The 24,633-nt window shown below is 28.3% G+C and overlaps 1 protein-coding gene across 5 annotated transcripts in view; it reads left to right on the top strand.

The window, feature by feature from the left end:
* Positions 1-24,633, top strand: part of LOC107449794 (nuclear pore complex protein Nup153) — a 64,272-nt gene that overhangs the window by 9,329 nt on the left and 30,310 nt on the right. For 3 of the 5 annotated variants that reach the window (XM_016065459.4, XM_016065467.4, XM_016065455.4), the window contains exons 4-16: positions 3,918-4,051; positions 4,281-4,382; positions 5,642-5,767; positions 5,845-5,904; positions 5,995-6,039; positions 7,555-7,650; positions 11,163-11,245; positions 13,036-13,144; positions 13,418-13,621; positions 15,836-16,334; positions 20,912-21,033; positions 22,995-23,109; positions 23,932-24,192. In XM_016065459.4, the coding sequence (XP_015920945.2) occupies positions 3,918-4,051; positions 4,281-4,382; positions 5,642-5,767; positions 5,845-5,904; positions 5,995-6,039; positions 7,555-7,650; positions 11,163-11,245; positions 13,036-13,144; positions 13,418-13,621; positions 15,836-16,334; positions 20,912-21,033; positions 22,995-23,109; positions 23,932-24,192 (1,956 nt within the window). The remainder of the gene's footprint in view (positions 1-3,917; positions 4,052-4,280; positions 4,383-5,641; positions 5,768-5,844; positions 5,905-5,994; positions 6,040-7,554; positions 7,651-11,162; positions 11,246-13,035; positions 13,145-13,417; positions 13,622-15,835; positions 16,335-20,911; positions 21,034-22,994; positions 23,110-23,931; positions 24,193-24,633) is intronic. The other 2 variants (XM_071184567.1, XM_043042344.2) reach the window with 2 other exon arrangements.

The following is a 24,633-nucleotide window of genomic DNA, read 5'->3' as shown; positions in this document are numbered from 1 at the left end:
GAGTTATTTTTATTTATGGATTATATACATTTATAAATATTTAGTTATTATTCATTTTATTGGCATATTGGTAAATAAATGAAGGAAAAAGAAGCTAGTCATTTGCTAGACAATGAGATCCTTCTCGGTTCCATTGTATGTAGATCCAAAACACTGAATTTTGTTTGAAGATTAACAAATTGAAAATGCAATGAAAGCCACCTATAAATTTTCACTAAGAATGAAATTATTTTCAGAACAATTGAAATTAGGATAGTCAGACTCTGCAGGGGTCTGTTTAGAAGAAATTTGGGTTCGTTAATGGACCCTTCACAAAATATCCTTTCATAAAAACGGACCCTTCCCAAAATAATTTATCTTTTAATCGGACCCTTCACAAATTTGTTTATCATCATTATTGTTTTGTTAATTGAATGAACCCTTCTCAAGGGGGGGGGAGAGAAAGACTGTTCTAGACAAACTAAGTTTCCCTTAGTTTAAATTCCAAGTGTAGTATTCTATGAAAATATTTCTACTTTTACAAACATTGTGTTCAAATTCTTATTAATATTAAATCATAATTATTTTTTTTTTGTAAATAAATAATGGATCAATTTATATTTACTCATAAAATTAATTAATGGAATATTATGTAAATAAAAATTTGTTTCTGGCAATTTTTTAAATAAAATATAAATTTAAGAATTGTTTAAGTTTTCTTCATTAAAAGTGATATAGTGAACCTTCAAGAGGCCTTCATTTCGGTTCACTATAACCGTGAGTTCACTATATCCATTACGCAGGCAATTCAACTAATGGTTCCTTAAATCCTCCCTTTTATTATACATTATTCAAATAAATAACTGAAAAATATTATGCAGTAGCAAAAAATTTGTTATTTTTTTTATTACTCTTCGTCTTGAGTACAAAAAAAAAAGTAGTCTCATAAAATCGCTTAGCAAATTCATCGACATTTGTGTAGATACTGGGAGATTGTGGCTTCTTCTAATGCTGAACCACTTCAGCAATGCTATTTTCTTCAACATCCTTGTGATCTGCTTTTCTCAACTTTTTTCTGGCATGTAAATTTTTTTCATGAGCAGAAATTATTAACTGCCTATTTTTTCATATGTTACAAACTGCTGATTTGGATAGTTTATATTCTCTGCAAATATCAGCTTGATTGCATCCGATTTCAATTTTTCTGATTATGCCCATTTTATCATCAACGAAAAACATTTTACGTTTACTGCTCGCCATAGTTAAATTTGAGGCACTTGTTTGCAGGCTTTTTTTAAAAAACTGAACTGACAGCAAAAATAAGTTGAAATGAGGGCCTTATCAACATGTATTAGTGTCCAACCCTTTGATCAATAATGACTCATTCCCTTTGACAGAAAATGCATATTTATCCCACTGACACTTTACAGGTGCACCATCATCTGCCTAGGTTGGAAACATCTGCTTGGTTTGTTTAGGGATGGGAAAGTGTGATAAAAGAAGCAAACAAGAAAAAATGCTTATTGCTACATTCCCCATTATAGATGGCTTTAAAACTCGGTATATGTATTTATTTTGAAGTAGAAATTTCAAAATTTTTACAAACAAATAATAAAAAAACTGCTGAAGACAGAAAAAAGTTCATTATATCCAACTTCTTCACTTTTTTGGTTCACTATATCCACAAAAATTAACATTATATGTGTATAGCAAGGCACGGAACCTAACATTTTGTTCACTATAAGCCATGTTCACTATGGCGGGGTTTGACTGTATTACTAAGTTGTGTAAAATATGTCAATTGAAATTGTTAAAAAGTTGAGTGATTTTGTTTCCATTATTCGTCCGAAATGAATATTCTGTATCGAGCAGTATAGGCTAAATACCAAATATTTGTGTCTTGCATCTCTAATTTAGTAGCAGCAATTGTTGAGCGGAATCTTATATCTATTTACAATTTAAAAACTTTTTGAAAAGGTTTTTAGCAATTTTTGAAATTGAAAGAAAGATCCCTAATAAAGCTGTTTCTCCTACTCAAGTTTGTGTGGAAAGACTATTCTCAGCTTAAATTTATCTAATCAGATCTACGTTCCTTTATCAAAGAAGATCTTGCGAAGCTATACTGTTTCGTAAGAATTACTAATGCCAATTTTTCCATTTCATAATAAATACTAATTAATTTAAATTATCTGCTATGTTGTAATTTTTTTTTTGTAGCATCTATTCTTTTATATTTACAGGGTATCTGCGCACTTGGAAAGTCATGAATTTTTATATTGAACAAAATTTGTCATGAAATGTCATGATAATTTGTTATGAAACCCCACTCACAGTCATGTTTTATTAAAATATAAAATGGTTTTTATCGTGTTCTTTAAAAGTTATGGTGTTCTTTAAAAAAATGAGGAAAAAAACATCATTTCTAGAGCAAATTATCTTCTAAACTTCTGTGATTTCAGAATTTTTGTTATTATTTATTATTTTTATTTCATCAATTTAAAATTTTTGCTGAAGGCAAGCCAGTCATTGGCGAATTTTTTTATTCCGAAATGAGAACAGAAAAATCAGGAGTATTTTTTCCCTTCCGATGAACAAGAAAAGTATCTTTAGAATGTAATTCCATAGAAAAAAAGAAGAAGAAAATTATTCCCTTTTGTATTTTTTTCAGCTATTTTATTGCTTCAACTCTTTATTTACTCTGTTTTTTAAATTGGAAATCTATAAATATGAAGATGCAGAGCGTAACAGTTTTGGTTATATCTATCATTTCAATTAATGTTATTATAATTCTTTTTTTTTTTAAATTTATTGTTGTGTTTTTGTTGGAGAAAATAGTAACTTCGTTAAGTCATGACAAATTCTTGGAATTAGTCTTGAAAAGTCATGAATTTTAAAATCTAAAATGTAGCAGATACCCTGTATTTAAAAAGAATAATACCTTGTTATGCATTTACATGTATTTGAGAGAGCTAAAGTATTTTAAGTTTAAAATTCCAAGAGTTTGAGTTGGTATTTTTTCCAGCGGACTTCACAGTTTTGATGGTACATTTATTTTTCTCAGGGTCAAACTGATTTTTTCGATAAATGAAACCCAAAGCAATTTTCTTTATACTTTTATTGACTTGACAGAAAGATGAACTTTTCTAATAGTATAAGATTAACTAAGATAAGATTTTCTAATAGTATAAGATTCTTAATAGTATAAGATTAACAATCATACCATTAATCTTGCACTGTTTAATTTATCTTATGACAGAATATCAATCATACATTTTATTTTATATTATTATAATCCAGGCTGAATAATCTATAATAATAGTTTATTCTTATTATTACGTAAAATAAGCTACATGTTTCCAGTCTATATATATTGTATTGAACTTGTTTTATCGTATTATTCTACATCGTATTACTTGTACTGCCAAACCAATGTGTCATTTTATTTTTATATAATTATATCTTAAAAATGAATTTTGTTAGTGCTATATTAAATATTTAAAATTACTAAATTAATCACTGTTTTATCTGAAAAATCTCTTATTTGCTTTTCTGTAGCAAAGCATATTTAAATGCTATATTAGCTGATATTAGCATTATTTTAGTAATGGTGTGCTTAAATGGGTAAAGCTTGTTATTTAGACCAGTACCCTTTTACTCTATGCTATGTGGTTGTGTAAAAAAATAAATGCTTCCATTCTCTGATTGGATTTCTAGAATGTTAGGTAAAGAAAAGTTGGGAACCTCTGATTTTGAACTGTTTATCAATTAACAGCCAAATAAAATCTGAAGGCTTAGAAGTATGTTGTATGAGGTCTCTGAAAATCGATAAGTGAGATAATAACTCTGTAAAATAACTTAGGATGCTCAAAAATACCTTTTGATCAACCTAAGATTATCCGAATTATCTAATATGTATTAATTACTTTTTACTTATATAGGTGATATTAACTGTAGCCGAATGTCTTTATGGTCATCAGGGGGAAGCTCAGCTGTAAGGTCTGTGAGATCCCCGACAGTAATGCAGACAAATCAACCAGGATTTAGTCTCAGCACATTTATTGGTTCCTCTAAGGTAAATATTTGACTCATTCAAGATCTATTAATTAATCTATCTGTATTTCAATCTTTTCAAGAGTGATTGAAGAAATTCTAAAAAAATGTGATGGGGATTAATCGTAAAATGAATGATGCATTGAAAAATTTTTAAGAAGTATAAATAAAAATTCTCACTCATGTTTTTTATGTAGTCAATCTGTTACATTTAATAATCTGTTTTTTATTTTTTTAAAACTTTATTTCAGCCATCTGATAGAAAAGTGGCTTCTCCTTTTTATCAAGGTAAAACATCATATGGTGGAGCTTCAGCCTCTAGAAGAATGCCACCCGCTGCTGCACCTTATCAGGTAATTTTTTGCTCAACATATATTAAGAATTCCAGGTATAAACTGTATTAAATAATGTTAAACTGTTAGAGTAAATGAAAATTTAGGTGATAGATGAAAGACTTTAATTTGAAAAGTATTAACAGATGATAGGTGTGCTTTGTTAACTATTTTTATTATGATACTTGACTTAATTACCTTATTAATTTAATAACTATATAACAGAAGATTTGTATTTCAGTTTTCTAAAAATTTACTACAATTTTAAACATGGATTGCCCTAAAATTTCTGATTTGTCTTGCCAGATTGGGCAAAAGAGGGTCTAAGTCTTTATCATTTTTTAATGCTCAAAGAGGGTCTTTATCATTTTTTAATGCTAGAAAAGGATAAAATATGTGAGATTCTCGCGCTGTAGTGAAAACACTGATATATATATATGTGCATACCTATCAACTTATACAGTATTTTACTCAATTGTATAGTCAAGCAATACAATACTCTGATAGCATTTTTTCTCCCTTCTAATTAACAACATGGTTTTTATATAATCGTTTAAATTACTTTTTTATATGCTTTTATAAAACATGTGCGATGTCCACGTTTGGTAATCAGATTAGTATTTTGAGCAGTGTATATGATGAGGCGACATATCTAATGAAATACTGCTTTTTCGTTTTTTAATCATATTTCACAGCTGGGTCATCATATGCACTAGGTAGGCCTTTCTCAGCAAAATTAATATACATAAGTAAATGCCTTTTTTTTCTTATATGCATTTATAAAAGTCCATAAATGTTTAGTCACTTTCTTTTCTGCTCTGGATAAAGTATTGATTGGGTTTCAGATGATGGTTATTTCAAAAGCTGTGTTGACAGATCTCATCTCCCATCAGTAGCCTTGCCTTTTGTTTTTACGAACAACTATTTAGCAAGAATTCTTGTAGTATTTCTGTTTAAATGTTATGACTTTTTATTAGAGTTCAGAAATTTTTTTAATTGATTTCCTTTAAAAATTATTATTCTGGTTGTGGAAAGGGAATTTATTGGTCAACGTCACTTGCTTACTTGGATTTCTTTATTTAGCTGATCCATTAAGTTTGTTGCAATTTTTCATATATTATAATTTTGGAATACCTAATAATATTAATAGGGGAATATATACTTCTTTTAAAAATAATACGGGCCAATAATTATATTGATAATGGAAGAATGTGAATATATTATACATTCCAATACATTTTTATGCAATTTCTGATTATCTATTTGCAAATTCATTGTAGGTTGATAAACCCCTAAGGAATCAAATTAAGTATCGCTCAAATGAACCGAAGGATAGCTATGAAGGTATGAGCTCTGCTGCTAGGAGAATTTTGCAAACCTTAGAAAAAATGTCTTCTCCGGTGACTGTAAGTTAAGAAACTAGTATGTTCATTTTAAATGTTTATTATTATGATTTGAAAGTTGATATCCAAATAATTTGTAGGATGCTAAGAAGATTCCAAACACTAATAAATCTCCAATTGATTTATCTTTGTATCTCATGGTTAGTTTGTTTTATTTTTATTTTAATGAAATTTTAAATACTATGACATTAATGTTAATCTAAGCATTTTTCTTTATCTTTTGAAACTAGCCTCCTAAACATCGAAAAAACTTTCAGTCTTCTACACCAGCTGGAGTAAGAAGTTTTTTGTTTATTGTTACACCTATTATTTATTTTAAATAATGTTGAATGCATATTATATATTTTTTAATATATAAACTTCAAGTCTATGAAAACTAAACTTTTGGTCCTATACTAATAAATATTTTTAATTTTAAAATAATTGAAATTTTTTCAACAAACATGTATTGATATGAAACCTATTAATTCAGCATTCATATTATTTTCCCTTGATTTTGTCCACAGTTTAACTATTTTAGAAATACAATTTAAATTTGTGCTGGCACTAAAATTTTTTTTTGTCAATATAACCATAAATTTAGTTATAAATCATATTTCATTGTTTGTCAGATATTTTAATGAGTTATAAAGTTGAAATAAATGTAACTGAATAACATAGCTGCCTTAGCTTTCCTTTTAGCAGAACTGGAACTTGTGGTCAAACAGTATACTAATAACTATGAGAAGACATAAACACGAAAAATTACAATTTTCAGATATAAATTTAACATAATGTTTGTTGTTCTCATAAAATAATAAGCTGTATGTGGTCCTTTAATGTAAAGAATGTTATTAATGTAATTAATGCATAGCTGTATTATAGCATATGACAACAATACCATATTATCTTTTTACAATAATATATATATATGTATTGTAAAAATAATTAAATTTCTTGTACATGAAGAAACAAAACCAAAACAATTTGGTACCAACTTAAATTTACAGTGGTATTCAAATCAAGAAGGCTTAATCACCTGGTTCTGTCCCTTTATTTCACAAGAAACTAATTATAAACACGGAAAATTTGATTCCTTCCGGACATTAAAAATGTGACTTACAACTTTCTATCGATGACCCTGCAAAATGCTTTCTGCAAATGGATTTCTCACTTCTCCACATGTTTTATCCAAAAATGAAAATAAAACATCTTGAGGACAATACGCTATCTAAGGGAGTATGCCTGCTTCTAACAACTGAACTTTATATAAATCCAAACTTCCAAATCTAATGACTATCTTAACATTACTTAAATGATAGATCCACATAGTCCATAAGTAATGCAAATTCATCTAAAAGAAACCAATATAATTTGAATGATGATGAATACAAAACAATTACAATTAGCGGTTGGAATGACTTTTCTTTAAACCCTCACGTAATTTACATTATGTTAATACCAATATTGTTTAATAAAAAGTAAATAAATCTGTATAGTTATGTCTGATTTAATAATTGATGCAAATTCTAATTTAAAGATATGTGCATTTTTGTAAAAAGACACAGTATGACGTTGCATTTGATAACCCTGCGCCCTAGTGACAGACCGCATATTCACACAAACAAACACAAAAAAATTTAATCAAAGCGTAGGAATTATGGCTAGTAAGGTCTGTTGATTGGCATCATTGATCAACAGAATGTTACAAATTTTCATTGTAAAAAAAGAGGATTTGTAAATTAGTTGATCATAAAGTTAGTTTTTTAGTTAACAAAGTTTTTGAATTATGATAATTTTTTTAATTTTAGCCTTCTAGAGGACCTCCTATTGCTGATATCAGTACTATATCAAAATTAACTACATTAAAAAATTATGGACAGAAGCGATTCCAAAATTCAATACTGGTAAGGTGATTTTTTTTAGTAAAATATTTTTGACTTACAGTGAGATTATTTTCATAAATAGGGATCTTTTTTTTAAAGAAAAAATACAGTCAAACCTGGATCTATCATTCCCACATTGTTAATTTTTTCAAATGTATCAACTTGCTTTAATAGTCTTGTCACAAATGCTATTCTTAAAATGTTAATCTTACCCATTTAGATTGAGTTAACAGAATCAGTTTTTATTCTTTACGCATTCTGGACTTGTTTTAAAGATTATCCTGTTGTGGGAATGTTTCGCTTTTAAAGACGTTTTGTTTTGAGAGGAAAAACATTTACTAATGATGAAGACAGTACTTTGTTGCAAATTACAGGAGTGAGATTTTTCTGCTTTTTAGCGGATTTCCGCCTTTTTCGCTTTTGTCTCTCGAATTTCAGTCTTTTGATCAAAAACTCCGATTCTCTAAAAAAAAAATTTTTTAAAAAATAAATATTCCGCTTTTTCTAAAAATTCAGCCGCTGAAATAAAATAATTATATTTCTTTCCGATTTTCAAAGATAAACAGAAAATTCAAACTACGTAGCTGCCAATCCTTCCGCATTTTTTAATAATTTTAGCTATTTTCTCCACTTTTACGAGCAAAAAATAAGATTTTCTGCATTTTTACCTGCCCGCCAGATAGCTCATATTTTCGTAATTCAGACGTCACTGCATATTAATATGAAACCTCGATTTTCATATTTACCTGATTTAAAAGTTGTGCATTGCGATTCTTATTCATGCAATTTCAATATCGTACATTGCAATTCTTATTTACAAGGTTCAAAAATGCAATATCGCTATTTTTATTTATGCGTTTTTGAAATCCTATGTAGCGATTCGTGTTTGAACGTTTTTAAAATCCTATGTTGTGATTTGTATTCACTCGTTTTAAATCCAATGTCGTGATTCGTTCATGATGTTGTAATATCAAACATTGATTTTCGTATGTACACGGGATTTAAAAATTAGGCTTCAGATTCGTATTAACGCGATTTAGAAATTATGCATTGTGATTCGTATTTACGCGATATAAAAATTAGCCATCATGATTTGTGTTTTCACATTTTTGTAAATCCAATATCGAGTTTCATATTCACGTGATTTCAAAATCCAATATTGGGGTTCATATTCACATGATTTTAAAATCCTTTATTCTTTTAAGAATTCTTTTTTTCTTGAATTAGTTACTATAAAGGTGGCAGTTGTTTTATTGACGATTTTTGGTATATATGGGCATTACAACATCAGCGAAACTGGATAAGAATATGTTACTGATATTTTTGCTATAAATCATTAAATAGTATTTATTAAAAAAAATGAAATGTTAATGTATGTACTCAGTAGTTTAGTGTGCTGAACTAGGCAGTAATAATTGACTCTTTTATGACTGAAGAAAAATGTAATTTCCAGCTTTATTTTTTCAATTTGTAATTTTATTTTTTCTAAATATTAAGTGTCGATGTAATTATTCATTTATTAATAAATTAGTACATAATTAAATTTAAATCATCGCATAGTCTTAATCAAATAGCACATAGTCTTATATGAGCATATATCTTAAATAGTCTGGAATTTATTTTTAAACGATTGCACGCACGTAAGATTTACTTGCATGAAAATTCAGCTTTTTTGCCTTTTGGCTAATCTCATCCCTGAAATTAAGAAAAGATCATTGTCAATGATTTAAGTAATCATCTGCGACTGCTTATAGTTTCGTTTTATTTAGTCATCAAATTATATAAATATGCTTTCTAAACAATTTAAGAGTTAGACACATCAGACAGAAATTTAATTCGTGCTATCTTTTAATCTATAGATATATCGATAGATAAATACTGCAATATATACAGGGTATCTGCGCACCTGAAAAGTCATGGATTTCGGTATTGAACAAAATTTGTCTTGAAATGTCATGATTTTAACTATTTTTTTAAAAAAAAATCATACAAAGGCATGGATTTAGGTTGCTGAAAATCTAATTTTTAAAATGGAATTTACCCCCAACCCTCTTAATTTCACATGGTTTCGAATATCCAAATTTTTAACAAAATCCCTACTCATAGTCATATTTTATTAAAATATAAAATGTTTTTATCCTGTTCTTTAAAAATTATGGTGTTCTTTCAAAAAATGAAAGCAAGAACATCATTTCTAGAGCGAGTTATCTTTCAACTTTCCATGATTTCAGAATTTTTATATCTATTTATTATTTTTATTTTATCAATTTAAAATTCTAGTTTAGGCTTTTTATATTACACTTACTTTTAAGAAGAAATAAAACAGGTTTAAATAACCTCATAAATCTGACTGTAGTTAGTTATTTGCTTTTGTATTTTTTTTAGCTATCATATTGTTTCAACTCTTTCTTTACTCTGTTTTTTAAGTTTAAAATCAATAAATATGAAGAGGCAGAGTATGACAATTTTGGTTATAACTATCATTTCAATTAATGTTATTATAATGCTTTTTTAAATTATGTTTTTGTCAGAGAAAGTAGTAATTTCGGTAAGTCATGAAAAATTCTTGGAATTATTCATTGAATCTCATGGATTTGAAATTCTAAAATGTAGCAGAATCCCTACAAAATATCATATACGATCGATATATTACGATATATTGCGATTTATTAAAAAAAGGTTATATTTCTATAGTCTTACTGGAATCCTAGATATGGCAATGTATTTTGATAAATAAGAATATCATTCTTTCTTGAAAAAGAAACAACTATATGACGTTGCAAGAGCATTAGATTTGATTGGACCACTAAAAGTGGCACGTCTTATGCTGCCATGCCCTTAACAAATCAGATAAAGAATTTTTACTTTTGTTTTGCAGTAGAAGAAAATTGTCTGCAAGTGAGAAACAATATGTATTAATCTTTCATCAGTTTCTTTAAATGTGAGCAGAAAGTATTATTTAAATATGATGCAACTCTCACAAACAACAGAATAGTTTTTACAAACAATAGAATAGAAACAAAACAATAGTGCTTTTATTACGCTTTGTTTTCCTCATATCACACAATTTAAGAAGGCAATCATTAAGCTGACTGCACAGTGTCGTTTCAAGAGTTGGCAATGTTGATATACATTGACGCTGGGAGCTTGGCATCCAAATAATAATATGCCCAAAGTATTTAAATTGTAACTAATCATTGTAAAAAAAGAATGTCTACAATGCTGCACATTTAAAAAATTTTTACTTTTCAAAAATCTGCTAAATTTATTTAAAATCTATTAAATTTCAATTTTGGTCTCTTAGCTCAATTATTACATTTCTAAGATTTTAAAGAATAATCATTTCATCTGTATCTTAAATGATATGTATATTTGTAGAAATATTTTAGCAATCAGAAAATATTTTAAATTGTTATAAACATAAATATAAGTTTAAAGCAGAGCTATCACTTCAAATATAATGACGAATCATCTTGATTTCTAGTCTTCTTTTTATTTTGATTATTATACAGCAATTTAATGTTTTGTTTTAGGACTCTCCTACTTTACTTAGTGAAAAGACTAGCTCTATATTAAATGTATTGCCTCAAATTCTTCAGAGTTCACCAGAAATGCCGTAAGTATATAACACTTGTCCTCCCCCCCCCCTTAACTTAAAAAGCTAAATGTTAATGCATTTTATATTCCAATTGCATATTTGACAAATTCTTACTTTACCATTATCAGAATTTATAGATTGGTTATTTATAAATGTTGATAATCTTACAAACATACTGCAGATTTCAGAATTTTTACAATACCGTATTATACAGAACTAACTCAATCAATTTGTAACAAGCTTAAACAAGAGATATTTACTGCATAAAATTTCCTTTCATTATCCACTTTTGCAAATTGACATTATTTTATCACACCTGGGTCAAAAAGAAATGGAAATGACATCCCCTCATAGGAAGATTAATTCTGAATAGGAAGGAAAAAGGTTGTTAAAAAGGAATCCTGAAGGACAAAAGTGGGTTTTGCATTCTTAGAAATATTCAGGGGGATAAGTGTAAACTTGTGCAGCTCAAAGATGCTTAGTTTTGCTTGCTTTTTTGATAAAAATCTAAGATGGTTTGTTTCATTCCTGTTTAGTAGTGTAAATATCACAAACCAGGAAACAGATGATTTTAAGACGAGTGTTAAGACATCATTTTTTATCATGATTCTGACTTTTTTTTTTATTGTTTGGAAGATTCTGATTAAATTTTTTTAGTAAAATTTGTAGTTTTATTTTTCTTTATTTGTTAATTGCACGTGTGATCATGACAACGTTTTTCATAAAATCAAATAGATAATAAATGTAATTCATCATCATCATAGTTGGCGAGATAGCCCAATGTGAGCCAATGCCTTCCTCTGAAGATTTCTCCATGACGACTTCCGATTTATCTTTGATCACCAATTATTTTCATTAAGTGCAAGATAATCAAATTCTACCGAGTCAACCGATATCAACTGTGGTCTTCCCCTCTTTCTTGTTCCAGTGGGTCTAACAAGCAGAGAGTCTTTTAGTATTATTATTATTACTAAAAGTTAATTAAAATTTATATTTTGGACATCTATTGTAGTTATTTTTCAATTTATTAAGTAAAATTACTTAGTTTTATGCATTGTTAGTATTTCCTATAACTATGATTATTAATATTTTTGACATGCATCACATCAAATCTGTTGATTTTGTAATTTTACTGATTCTAATAAGTAATTTTCAATACCACCCCTTCTCAATACCCGCATTTCTTTCAATACCCACCCCTTCTTTCAATACCCACATTCTCCACGAAAAAATGAGTTTTCCACAGCATTCAGGGGGAGGGACTACATTTAATCCATATTTTACTGTAAATTAATTTTTATCCACAAATATTGAAAGAGTGAATCAATTTTTTGTAAGTTATACTAATGTTTTGAAATAAAATGAATGTATGATCATTAAAATCCGAAATGTATCAAAATATTACTTAACTGAAAGGTGTATGTATTAAGCATTTTGATTGTTAAGAATTTTCTAAAATTCATTCCTTTTTAATTTAATAAAGTATTTCGGTGTTTAGAATGAAATTTTTGCTTTTATGAGAAATTACACTAATAAGTGTAAATTGTATTTTTCCTCATTAAAAATTTTCCAATTGCAATCCCAGGAGTTGTTGATAGCAGAAATTTTTTAACATTGAGTATTTTGAAGAAGTCAATTATGAATATTGATATTGATTTTTTGAAATGTTCAATTTCTATTCAATTGTTGTTTTTCTTAAATTTCTATGCCTTTTTCTTTAATTCTAATGAAATGATTTTTTAATTGTGATTAATGATTATGATTTTAATGATTATGACTCATTTTAATTAATGATTTTTTAATTTCAGTTCACTCCCAAGTGGTGGTGGCAAAATGAGAAACAAATTACATCAACAGCACCAGCCTGCAGCAAAAAATAAGTTTAATGCCAATGAGATGGAATCAAGGATGAGTGATGTAATTAAATATTTTCCCTTTTGCATAAATGTTTTTTTTTTACAAAAATCATTAAATCTTTGTCATCCTCAATGACTGATACATGTGACTTAAGTTTCACTAAAATTGGTTTTATGTTTATTTTGAAAATTAAAATTGTTTTTATTTTAGCATGTTTTACTAATAATTTTTTAGTAACTAGTAAATATATGCCTTTATTCAAAATTATGAATCAAATACTCACCTAATTTAGCAGCCTCAGATTATTTTATTAATTAAAATTTTCTATTTCAGTATATAGATACAATCCCTGATCCTACAGACTTGCCAGAAATCACATTACCTATTACTACACTGCCGACCATTTCATTTGGACAAACTACAGTCAAAAATACTTGTGATTCTTCAAATAAAGGAAAGAACTTCACATTTTCTAATCCTATTGAACTTGTACCAAATTCTGAGTTGTCAAATCCAACACTCCCTGTAATTAGTAATGTAAGCATATTTTTTAAAATTAGTTTAAGGTATGAAATTATTTTAATGTCATATTTTTTTGCTTTATAAATATCACTTTCTGGCTTACTCTTCTCTCACTATTTGATTTTCCTGTAATAATTGCTTTGATTAGTAAATATTTATAGTTGATATTTTATTTGGTACCTTTAAATTTTAAAGGTCAAATTATAATTCTTTTCAAATTTATTGTTTTTAAAATATTTATTGAATTTTACTCTTGGCGAATTTTTTTTCGCAAAAATGAACGTTACTTTTCAGAACATTAATAAAAGAAAGCAAACTTTAAAGGCAAAAAAGCAACTGTTTTCAGGAATAGGTTACTATTAGGAGATTTTTTTACTCTTGGCGAAGTTTTTTCGCAAAAATGGACTTTACTTATGAGTGATTGAATAAAAGGAAGCAAACTTTCATACAATCATTTATGTCCAAAGAGCCAAAAATTTAAATTTCCATTGGATTTAATAAAGTACTTGTTATATGTTCTCTCTGAGGGGCAGTTTTGTAATTTTTAATTGTTTTTTCCTTCTATTAACATTCCTATTTTATTGTAATTCGACTTTTATTTAGGTACCTATTTTCTAATATGTATACCTTTTATATTTGTACAAAACTTTTATTTAATTGGAGCATAGTTAAGACTGGGCGATAAATCGATGTATCGCGAAATATCGATTAAACACATATATCAGTAGGCCGATGTAGTGACTTTGTTTGTGATAATGTTTTGACGTTTTTAATAATTTAACATTAGTACTTAAAGTATTTTTTAAAATTTTTTCAATATTTGTTTGTTTTATAATTTGTTCGATAATCAGTATCATTTTTAAACAAATAAATCCTTAGTCAATTTTATTTAAAAAAATGAAAATAATAATAAATAAGTAAAAATATTTTTACATTTATTAAGTACAGAATTTGACCATTAGTTAATACTGCTTTTTATTATTTTAAATAATATTATTTTTTCTTTTAATTTTTAATGCATGTACGTAAAATAATTTGTTACAGTATTATTATTTTTAAACCAATAAATCTTAAATCATTTTTAATTTAAGAAAAATGAAATAAAGCTTGGGTTTGCTTTTACTTTGACTTCTTTATTAATTTAATTGAAAAAGCTAAGCAATGTTTTTTTCATAGTAGAATATTTTTAGAATTAATATTTTCTTTTGTACTAGATTTATTCCTTTTTTATTTATTTTTGATTGATTTAAAGATTTCCCACAGGTAATTTTTGAACATATGCTAAATTGCGATACATCACTATATCAGACATGTCTAACTGACGATGTATCACGATTTAAAATTTCTAACATCACCCAGTCCTAATAATAGTATTTGACAATTAAGCTATAATTTCAATTATTTTGCTAATATTTTTGTCAATTTTTGTTCCTGTTCAGGCAACTATTTTCATAGTTTTAGGCAACTATTTTTAATGTTTGAGGCTACTAAAAGCAACTATTTTTGTTCATTTTTTACTGTGGCAACCCTGCAAATACAATTTACTTCACTTTTCATAAATGTACAAGTACAAGATATGATATAATAATCCTTTACAGTTAAATTAATTTGTTTAAGGTATTCTGTCAAAATAAATTGTTTTAAAATCTTTTATGTTAGAATAATATGGTAATTCTTTTATTGCAAATCTGTTCAAAAATTTTTTTCTTCTAAATTTTACTTTAAATACATTGAGACTTTATTTCCAAAAACATCTGGCACTTTATTTTAAGTGATGATTACCAATACTTTCCTTATTAAAAATATATTGATTTCAATGGTATTACTGTCACTTTTAAAAACTTCAACAGGCATAAAATCTTTTTTTCATCTAATCTTTTTTTAATCTTATCTTTTTTCCTGCGTTTGTAGTTTGTCTATAAAATCCTGTTATCTAGTTATTCAACCTATCTTAAGACCTATTGTCTAGTGGTTTGTCTTTTAAAACATATTTCTAATAAGTTTTAATAGGCAAATTAGTGTTTTTGTTTATATCAATTTAAGTGAATAATTTTTAAGGACTTGCATAAAATGGTTTGTGCGTAAAATACTTACTTGTGGTAAAACAGAATCTTTCTATGAAAAGTTTTCTCTTCTGAAAGGTGGAAATGTGATTTCTTTCTCTCTATATATTTACACCTATTAATTGCTGGTTTATTGACTGCATTTCATAAATGTTTTATGTTTCAGTTATCTTCATCTTTTTTGAGTCAACCTGATGTAAATAAAAACCAACCAGCAAACACCTTCACCTTTTCCAATCCAATTGAACTTGAAAATCCAATTGTGACTGTATCTACCAATTCTAATACACAATGTAAGCTTAATTTCAACTCAAAGTCTGTAGAAAGTACTTGGAAGTGCAGTGCTTGTTGGGTGAATAATCCTGATTCTGTGACTAAATGCCAGTGTTGTGAAAATCCCAAGGAGGTTTTATCTAATGCTTCAAAGACATTCTCTACAGCTACAATGTTACCTTTTAAACCATCTTCTCCTAAAACACCTTCAAATGATGAGTTACAAAAACCCGTTTCTTCTGTTCTTCCTCTTTCAACCGCTGGGTTCGGAACTGCTACTGCCAATTCTGCATCGACCTGGGCTTGCAGTGAATGCTGGGTTTCTAATCCTGCAACCAAGGAAAAGTGTGCATGTTGTGAAGCACCTTGTCCATCTAAGGGAAAAATCACTGGTAATTACTTTTCTTGATTGGTAATTGATGTGTATAATAGAGGCGTCCAATCCTGAGACATACATTTTAAGATTTGAAATAGTCAAAAACAGTTACACTGGGGGACAACTTTTTTGTTGCATTTATACAAGTGCTTGGTTTTACCTAATTTGGGTGTGGAGATTTTAAATCTGAAATTAGTTTTGTTCCGAAAGCTTTTCCAAATGGTAGATTAATTTTTTGCCTGAATGTACACATATATAAAGAACACGCAGGTTAATGCACATGTACTTTTAACACTTAACGCAAAACTCGTATAACCTTAATGTATCGCATCATGAACTGAAATGTATTATCCCCTTCCAGTTACATGCTTTACATACCTGCCAAGCCTCCTGCTTTTTTAACAAAGACGTACCAGTATATTCTCAAATTTGTCTGTATAAAAAAAAATTAAGGCGAAAATACTTCCAGGGACGGCTTATGCATGTCGCGGCCCCTAGGCAATGCTCGTCTCGGGCCCCCACCCCTACCGTCTTCTAACTTCCTAATATATTTTTTCCTTTGATTCGCGACTAAATCCGAGTTTGAAAAGGTTTTGTGTCTTCTTCAATTGTTCATTAAGTTTATTTTGTTGCTCTTGCCGCTTTTTACGTTTTTCTGAACCACTTTGGGTTTTTTTTCCTTTACGGGTACCTCCGACATTTTGTTCCTGAAAAAAATAATCTTTCGGTTTAAAACAGAAATGAAATTTTCACCTTAGCAGCTCAAACATATTGAATTTCCTGCTTAATAAACACCGAAACTAATAATATTTGATAACGTTGAAATTAAATAAAATATGTAAGTAATTGAATAATAAAACGGCACTTCACATTTGTCAAGTCCTGTATTGGGTAATAAAATATGTAAAAAATAATAAAACTTACGTATAGTAATTTTAACTTCAGTTTACACTACACGGATTTTTACTCGTCGTTTCACCGATTTTCTCGAAGTCCGTAGCACTTCTGCAGTCTTTATAAATAAATATCCAATACTTAGCTCTAAATTCGTAAGTTTTGAAACACAAACTGTAAAACTCTCTTTTCATTCACAGCCGTAAAACTCGCAAACAAATTGCACGAAGTGAAAATTCAACGATTACATTAAAAATGTTTCAAAAATGTTGTCTATGACACAATACAACGTATGTATTTAGCGGATCGGGGAATTCCCCAGTCATGCGACGAAAGAACCAGTACTGCCAACCTTATTTTTACATACTCTTTGGTAGCTTGGCCATAGAATATACATACCTATGGTAGGTACCAGAACAGTAAGTGTGCATTCACAATGTAGAATTTTGCGCGTTTTTCAAGCATGTTGTGTTAAAAAAGCTGCTCTTGCTGTAAAGTCATCTGATTAGTCGGCGTTAAAATTACTGCTATAAAATTGCTTGTGATTATATTACTGCATTATATATGAACTAACTACATTAATATTAATATCTAATTTGGAATGCATTCAGAAATGTACTAAAATACGGCCAATGTAATGTACAGAGCAAGATAATCATCAATGAAATTTCGAATTAAATTTTTACTGTTTAAGAAACATTGTCAATTTTTTTCTCTGTAGCACAGGGCCCCTAGGCAGTTGCCTACAGTGCCTAATGGATAAAACGGCTCTGAATACTTTTCTTATTTCTCAACAGATAGTGCTGTAGCCAGCAGTGCAGTATGTTGAGTGTTTATAGTTTAATTAATTATAAATAATGGTTTAACGAAATCTTCTCTTGATTAAGATTTATATACATATTTTTTACTTCGCTAAATGTGCTTAGATTATTATAATCATTTTTAGTGGTAAGATTTAAAAAAAATGTAGGAAAGGGTTTTCTCTATTTGAAAGGCAGCAAAAAATCCTATATTATTCAGATTTGTCATTCCAAAATGGTTCAATGGTTTGATTTAAAGGTAATAGAAGTAAAGATTTCAATAATCTCTGATTTGTTAAAAATGAGTGTCGGGACCATATAATAATTTACTGTTGACAAAAATGTTTAGCTTACTCATTATTTACATTTCAAAATTATTGAAGTTTTTTAAAAATAATTTCATTGAAGAAAAACTCAACCAAGTAACAATTTTTAATAGAAATTTTATAAGGGTCTACTTTACATTAGCAATATGAATTTATTAAAGTTTACATACTTTGCTTAATTCTTTACTTATCTTTATAAATTCAGTGTGATCAATAATAATAATTTTGTTAATGTTTTTAATATGCTTTTATAAATTGCTTAATAATGTTTTTAATTAATTAAACTAATTATAATTTTGAAATAAAAGGGATTTTTTTACATAAAGTAATTTTTAATTTTAAAAATAGAATGACTCACTGAATATTGGATATGTTTAAAATTATGGATAAATTGTTTTTATGGTGGTTAATATAATAAAGAAAAGAGTTTTTTTTGTTGTCAGAAACTAGTTATTTCATCATGATCATGTAAAGTATTTGATAATTATTTTGAATTTTGTAAATGCATATATATGAAGAAGTTTCAACGATAAAGAGATTTTTTTTATTTATTAGTGTGCATATACTTATTATGATTTTTTTTAGATGCTTTGGAATAGTTGAGTGCTTAAAAAGTGCTTATTTTTGTTGAAAATTTGACTACTCACTCTGATTAAGTTTCATTGGTTGTTTTCATATTGATTAACTCAAAGCAGTTTAGAAGAAGATAATACTATGGGCTAAATAAACTTGATTAATAAAAAATTGAATAACTAGGATTTTTTTTAAGAATTTGAAAACCTGTTCTACATACCAAGGGAAAAGGAAAATTAAATAATAAATCAGTATTGGACAGCATTACAAATTGACGATCGAGTCTGAAAGATGCACACCATCATAACAAGCAGGATTAACATAATTTATTTTCTTTTTTTATTGTTTTGTTTTTTCTGGTGGCTTAGAGCTCTTAGATTAGGCAAAACCCATTTCTGGTAGTTTATCCCATTAAAGTAAAGATTAACTGTATTAAGTATTATTTAGCATGATGCTAGAGAATAACTCATGGTTGTAAAAATTGATTGTAATTTCACCTATTTTATTCAATTTGAAGGAGCTGTAAAAAAACTTTTCATACAGTCTCTGTGTTAAAACTGTGCAGTATTGATCCAGTTTTAATGGGTACCAAATGTACTAATATAATACTATGTACCTATATTTGTTGCCTATTAAAACTGGGCCTAGTACCAATACTAATTTAGCATCTTTGACGTCAATAATAGTATGGTGATTTTTCACGTTTTTCCTACAAATTAATACTTCCATTATTTTTGCATTTGAATGTCTAGCTTATGTTTTTATTTCAATTAAAACCTATTACCAAAACTAAATGAGCATCATTGTTGTCAATAATAGTATGGCAATTTTTTTAGCTTTACCTAATGAATCTGCCATTTCTTTAACGATTTCGTGTTTAAATTCCTTTTTTTTTCTTGAATTTCAAATGTTGCTATTAGCAATATTTAGCAAGCATCATTTGCTTCAATAATAGTATGGCATTCTTTAACATTTCTTTTAAAAAAATTAGTCCTAGTTTCCATCAATTTTTCTTTTTACCATATACCTTATTTATATACCATATTGGCTCATACCCCTCAAATATCACTGGTATCAGAGCACCCGTCCAGGAGGTGCACTCAACATTCGGTGCAACCGCAAAAATCAGACGGCCCTTGCCTGGGGCCACCTTAAGTCTCTTTCTTTCGAGGGTAGTGTTAAAATCTTCCCAAACTGCCCCAGGTGCCACAACATGCAGGCTTCTCCCCAACATATCTTGGACTGGACAAGAGGGACATTCTAGAAAACCCACTTTTGGTGGCCGACTTCCTCCGGGTCAATGTATAGCTATAAAATAAACATGTAGTTTCCAATAACATTCAAAATATTAATTTGGCATTGTCTATCTATTCTACCATTTTAAGTTATCTGGCATAATAACATTATTTAATATTAAAGAATGTGCAATGAGTTCCATTTTTTATTAATGATGGCAGACATTAATACTAACTATGAAAATACTTGTTAAAACAAAATCATTTAATAGTTTCATTTAAATCAACTAATAAAAAAATTATATCTTTTAATTGGCGTTTATGAACGATGTAGAATTGAAATGAAATTTTTTAGCATGCTTTTAGGATTGGGGGTGGAAATTTCTCCTTTAAATCAATGCTCCAATTTCTAAACACTACTATCGCAAATGGTTCTGAAGTTAAAAGAGGGATGCATGGACAAAATCTTCATTTTATTATTATTAATTTATGTGTTTTCTATTAAAACTAACACAATATATTAAAGTAAAGCCCTTGTTTAAGCATTTCACTAATTAGATGTTTTATTAATATTTACTATAGTAAAAACATTTTTTTATTTATTATTTTTAACAATTGTTAGCTCTTTACTGTTAAATGATGAATGTGTATTGTTAAACAGAATAAGTATTTTAATATATTTGCTGTTCTTTTTTTTCTGCCTAATGATATGTATATCAATAAATAGAATCATGTTACAATTTGCACGCTTCTATTTTTATGAAGGTGGCAGTTCCAACAAAGAATCAAGGTCAATAAATTCTAGCTCAAATTCAGCTTTTGGATGCGCTAGTATACCAGCGTCATCAAGTAGTCAATCTGGCTTTAATTTTAGTGGATTATCCAAAGTGAGTATTAAAGAATTGTCTCCTTTTTATTGTAATTCTGTATACTCTTGGTTCTTAGTAGATCAGCCTTACACCTTCAAACCCAGCTTCACTTACATAAGAATTGATTATAAAACAGGGTGCATTCTTAAAGGTGCTTATTTTTGATTTTTTTAAAAAAAAAAATCTCTTCGGTGAAACGACATCGTCTTTGTCATGGGCAGGCCGATGACGTTCTAGCACTGATCTGTTTAAACAAAATAGCACAATCCTAGATCAGTTAATTAGTACAACTATTCTTAAACTTTTCTGAGGGATCATTCACTAATTAAGTATTTTCATGTGGATGTAGAGTTGTCTACCATAACTTCATTTCTAAAATTTGTATCTTTTTATTTGTTTAGTTCAGTAAAGATGGGAATAGATATTTTTTAATCACAGAAGTTATATCTTAGGGACTGTCCACTAAATGCATAAAATATTTTACTCTTTTTATTGTCTTATTTTACTGGATTTGCTATTAAACTTTCCAGTATTCTTGAGCTATCTTGTGATAAAAACTCAATAATTTTTATAATCAAGATTTTAAAAACATGGAGTGAGGACCTTTTCCCATTTAAAAATTGAGCTGTAGTACAAAATCTTATATGATGTGCATTTGTCATTTCAAAATGCTATAATTTATCTTTTTATCATTTGGTTTAAAAATTCTATATTCTCAGGTAATTCTCTTAAAGGGTCCTTATTTTTTGTATAAGAAGTTTTCTATGTACTATGTAAAAGCATAAATTTCTGATTTTAAAGGAGTCTTCTCTATATAGACTTTTTACTTTTGTATTGAAAGGCAATATCTTGATATATCATCTGAAAGGTATTCTAGACTGATTTTGTTCAATAATTCCATTTGAAATTCAACCAAGGTGCTGGAAACTACTTGTGACCATTTTTTTGGACAAAAGACTTAAATTTTTTGGCATGAAATCATTTTTTAAAAGAAATCTGATTTAGCTATACTTAAGAGAGATACCAAACCATTATAACATTTTATTCTAGAAGGAGGAATTATCATTTATGGGTTTTCTTCAATTATGCACTTCATCTATTTTTCGTGAAAAAAATAATTAATGCTGTTTAAAGTTAATTTGTATAAAAGCTTAATATATGTATACTATTATTTCGAGATAATTATTTTGGTTACTAATACACCTGTCGTTCCTAACCGGATTGACTGTGTTTGTGAGAGGCATCTTGTCTATTGATTGATAACGTTTAAAAACAGGCAAAACAAAACATTTATTTTAAATAAAAAACAACAAAAAACAAAACAAAACACAGCGTTCCAAAGATATTTTAAGAAGCCAATTCAACGATATTTCCAGTTCTCTCTTTTTTCTCTTGCCATACTTAGAGTAACCTACATATTCTGAATACTTTTGGTGGCGCAAACTAATTGGAGTTAGTGTTTGCCGCAACAACACCAGTGCCAAAAACTTCTAACTTCTGCCTTCTATTTATAGGCAATTTTTATGGAAATGTTTTGAAAACTATAAATGTTCAATATTCTTAGACTGTTCTTTATTTTCTGGTACATTTTTCCAATGTGTACAAAGGGCTATATTTTTTGCATTCATTAATGTAAATGATTTAATATTGTAATTGATTGATTGATTTGTAATTGGTTGTGCCAAACTCATGTCATTGAAATAAAGGCAAACTTAATTGTTTGATAATTAAGTTTTAATTAATCCTTCCATTACCTCATTCAATCATGCAAATTGATGTGAGTTATATTGTTTAAAAAGAATACTTAATTATGCATTTAATATTACTACAGGAAGTGAAGAATTTTTTAAACTGCAGAGAAATGACTTTGTAACTAATAAGTATTGAAGTAGTTTATCAACCTTGTTATAATTTCAGCCTGTTGTATTTCTAAGCACTGTACTAATTTCCCAATTTTTGTTGTTAAAATGTTTCTTCAGGTTCCTCAAATTTCTTCCACGTGGGAGTGTGATGCTTGTTTAGTGAGAAATGAAATGGATAAACAAAAATGTGTGGCTTGTGAAACACTGCGTCCAAATAAAAGCAACCTTTCTGGTAACTAATTCTCTGTTTGTTTTAGAAAATTAAACTGATTTTTTAATTTGTACTTTAGTGATGCAATTACTATATTAATTGTTCTAGCCTGTTCTAATTGAATGTAGAAGTGTGGTGGCAAAGAATTATAATATTTTAGAGAGAAATCTATGATTTATAAAAAACAGTTTGAAATATTCAGAAGCAAAGCTTAGGAAAAATCTTTCATTATACAGGGATCAGGGTAAACTGGGAAAACCTGGAATTTCCTAAAAAGCAGGAATTAGTTGGGTAAAAACCTGGAAATATATCATACGTGAAAAATTACCAGTCTTAGAATTGTATGTAACACTAAACAGTTATTGAGATTCAAGTTAAAAATTCTGACATCTATTATAATTATTTTATCAGAGATAATTGTGCTCCAGCAAAAATCTGTATTTTTTTGCCAACCTAGATCAGGAAGTTTCTGGAAATTCAAGGTACAAAAGTTTCAAGAAATCATCAATCACATTTGTGTATAAAAATTCTTGTATATTTTATTTAAAAATATTGGAGCTAGAATTTATGCTTGGCATTTATATTTGTTTTAAAAATATTAATGATTTAAATTTATAAAGGATTTTTGGGTTGGGCTCACAATCCCCCCCCCCTCTTTTNACGTAAATTACATAAAATTCGATTTTTTTTTTTGTGAAACTTTTCCATGTTTTCATTCTCATTCTATTGTATGTTTTTGCTCACCAAATCTAATATTTGACATTACAAATAAAAAAAATCAAGTTATCAAATGAAATTTATGCTTATGAGTGTAAATCATATTAATGTAAATGTTTTCTCCAGGTTTCTCATTTAAGGGAACTAATGAAGCAAAGTCTAATGCTACCTTAAATTTCAATTCACCTTTAAATAGTGCTGTGAGTTCTGGATTTTTGTTAAATACTACCACTGCATCTTCTTCAACTTCTGCTACAACTACTGGATTTACACTTAGTACTACAGTTAAACCTGTTTCTGATGGTTTTACTTTAAATACGAGTGAGCCAACCGCATCATCTGTATCAGTAACACCAGCCTCAACTTCAACCTGTACTTTTGGTTCTGGTAAGGAAATAGGAACAATATATGAGTTATGTACCCTTCTCGTACCGACCACATTGCTAAAATAAAATATCGTCAGTGGAAGACTGATCGTGTGTTTGAGTCCCCTTGAAATTAGGCTAAAAGTGGGGGATCTTCGTGGTTTTTCTCTCCATGTAACTCAAATTTGGGTTAGTTCCATCAAAAACTCCTCTACTCTCAGTACTTGATCCAGGAGTTCCCTTGTATTCTAGATTGGGTTCAAAATGACAAGGCTACATAGGTGAACATTAGTAGTCGTAAACCCTAAATTGGGTCAGCTGTTCAACGACGGTTATAATATGAAATAGTTAATAAATATTAAAAATATTTTATTTTTGAGAAAGGTACAGGAAAAGAACAATTTCAATCCGTAGGAAATTTGATTTTTAAGTTTTTAAATTAATATAATTTTAGTGTTACTTT

Source organism: Parasteatoda tepidariorum, chromosome 1 (assembly GCF_043381705.1).
Source record: "Parasteatoda tepidariorum isolate YZ-2023 chromosome 1, CAS_Ptep_4.0, whole genome shotgun sequence".
NCBI classification, from domain to species: Eukaryota; Metazoa; Arthropoda; class Arachnida; order Araneae; family Theridiidae; genus Parasteatoda; species Parasteatoda tepidariorum.
The sequence above is the reverse complement of the archived record's forward strand: the minus strand, read 5'-3'. Positions and strand labels throughout refer to the sequence as shown.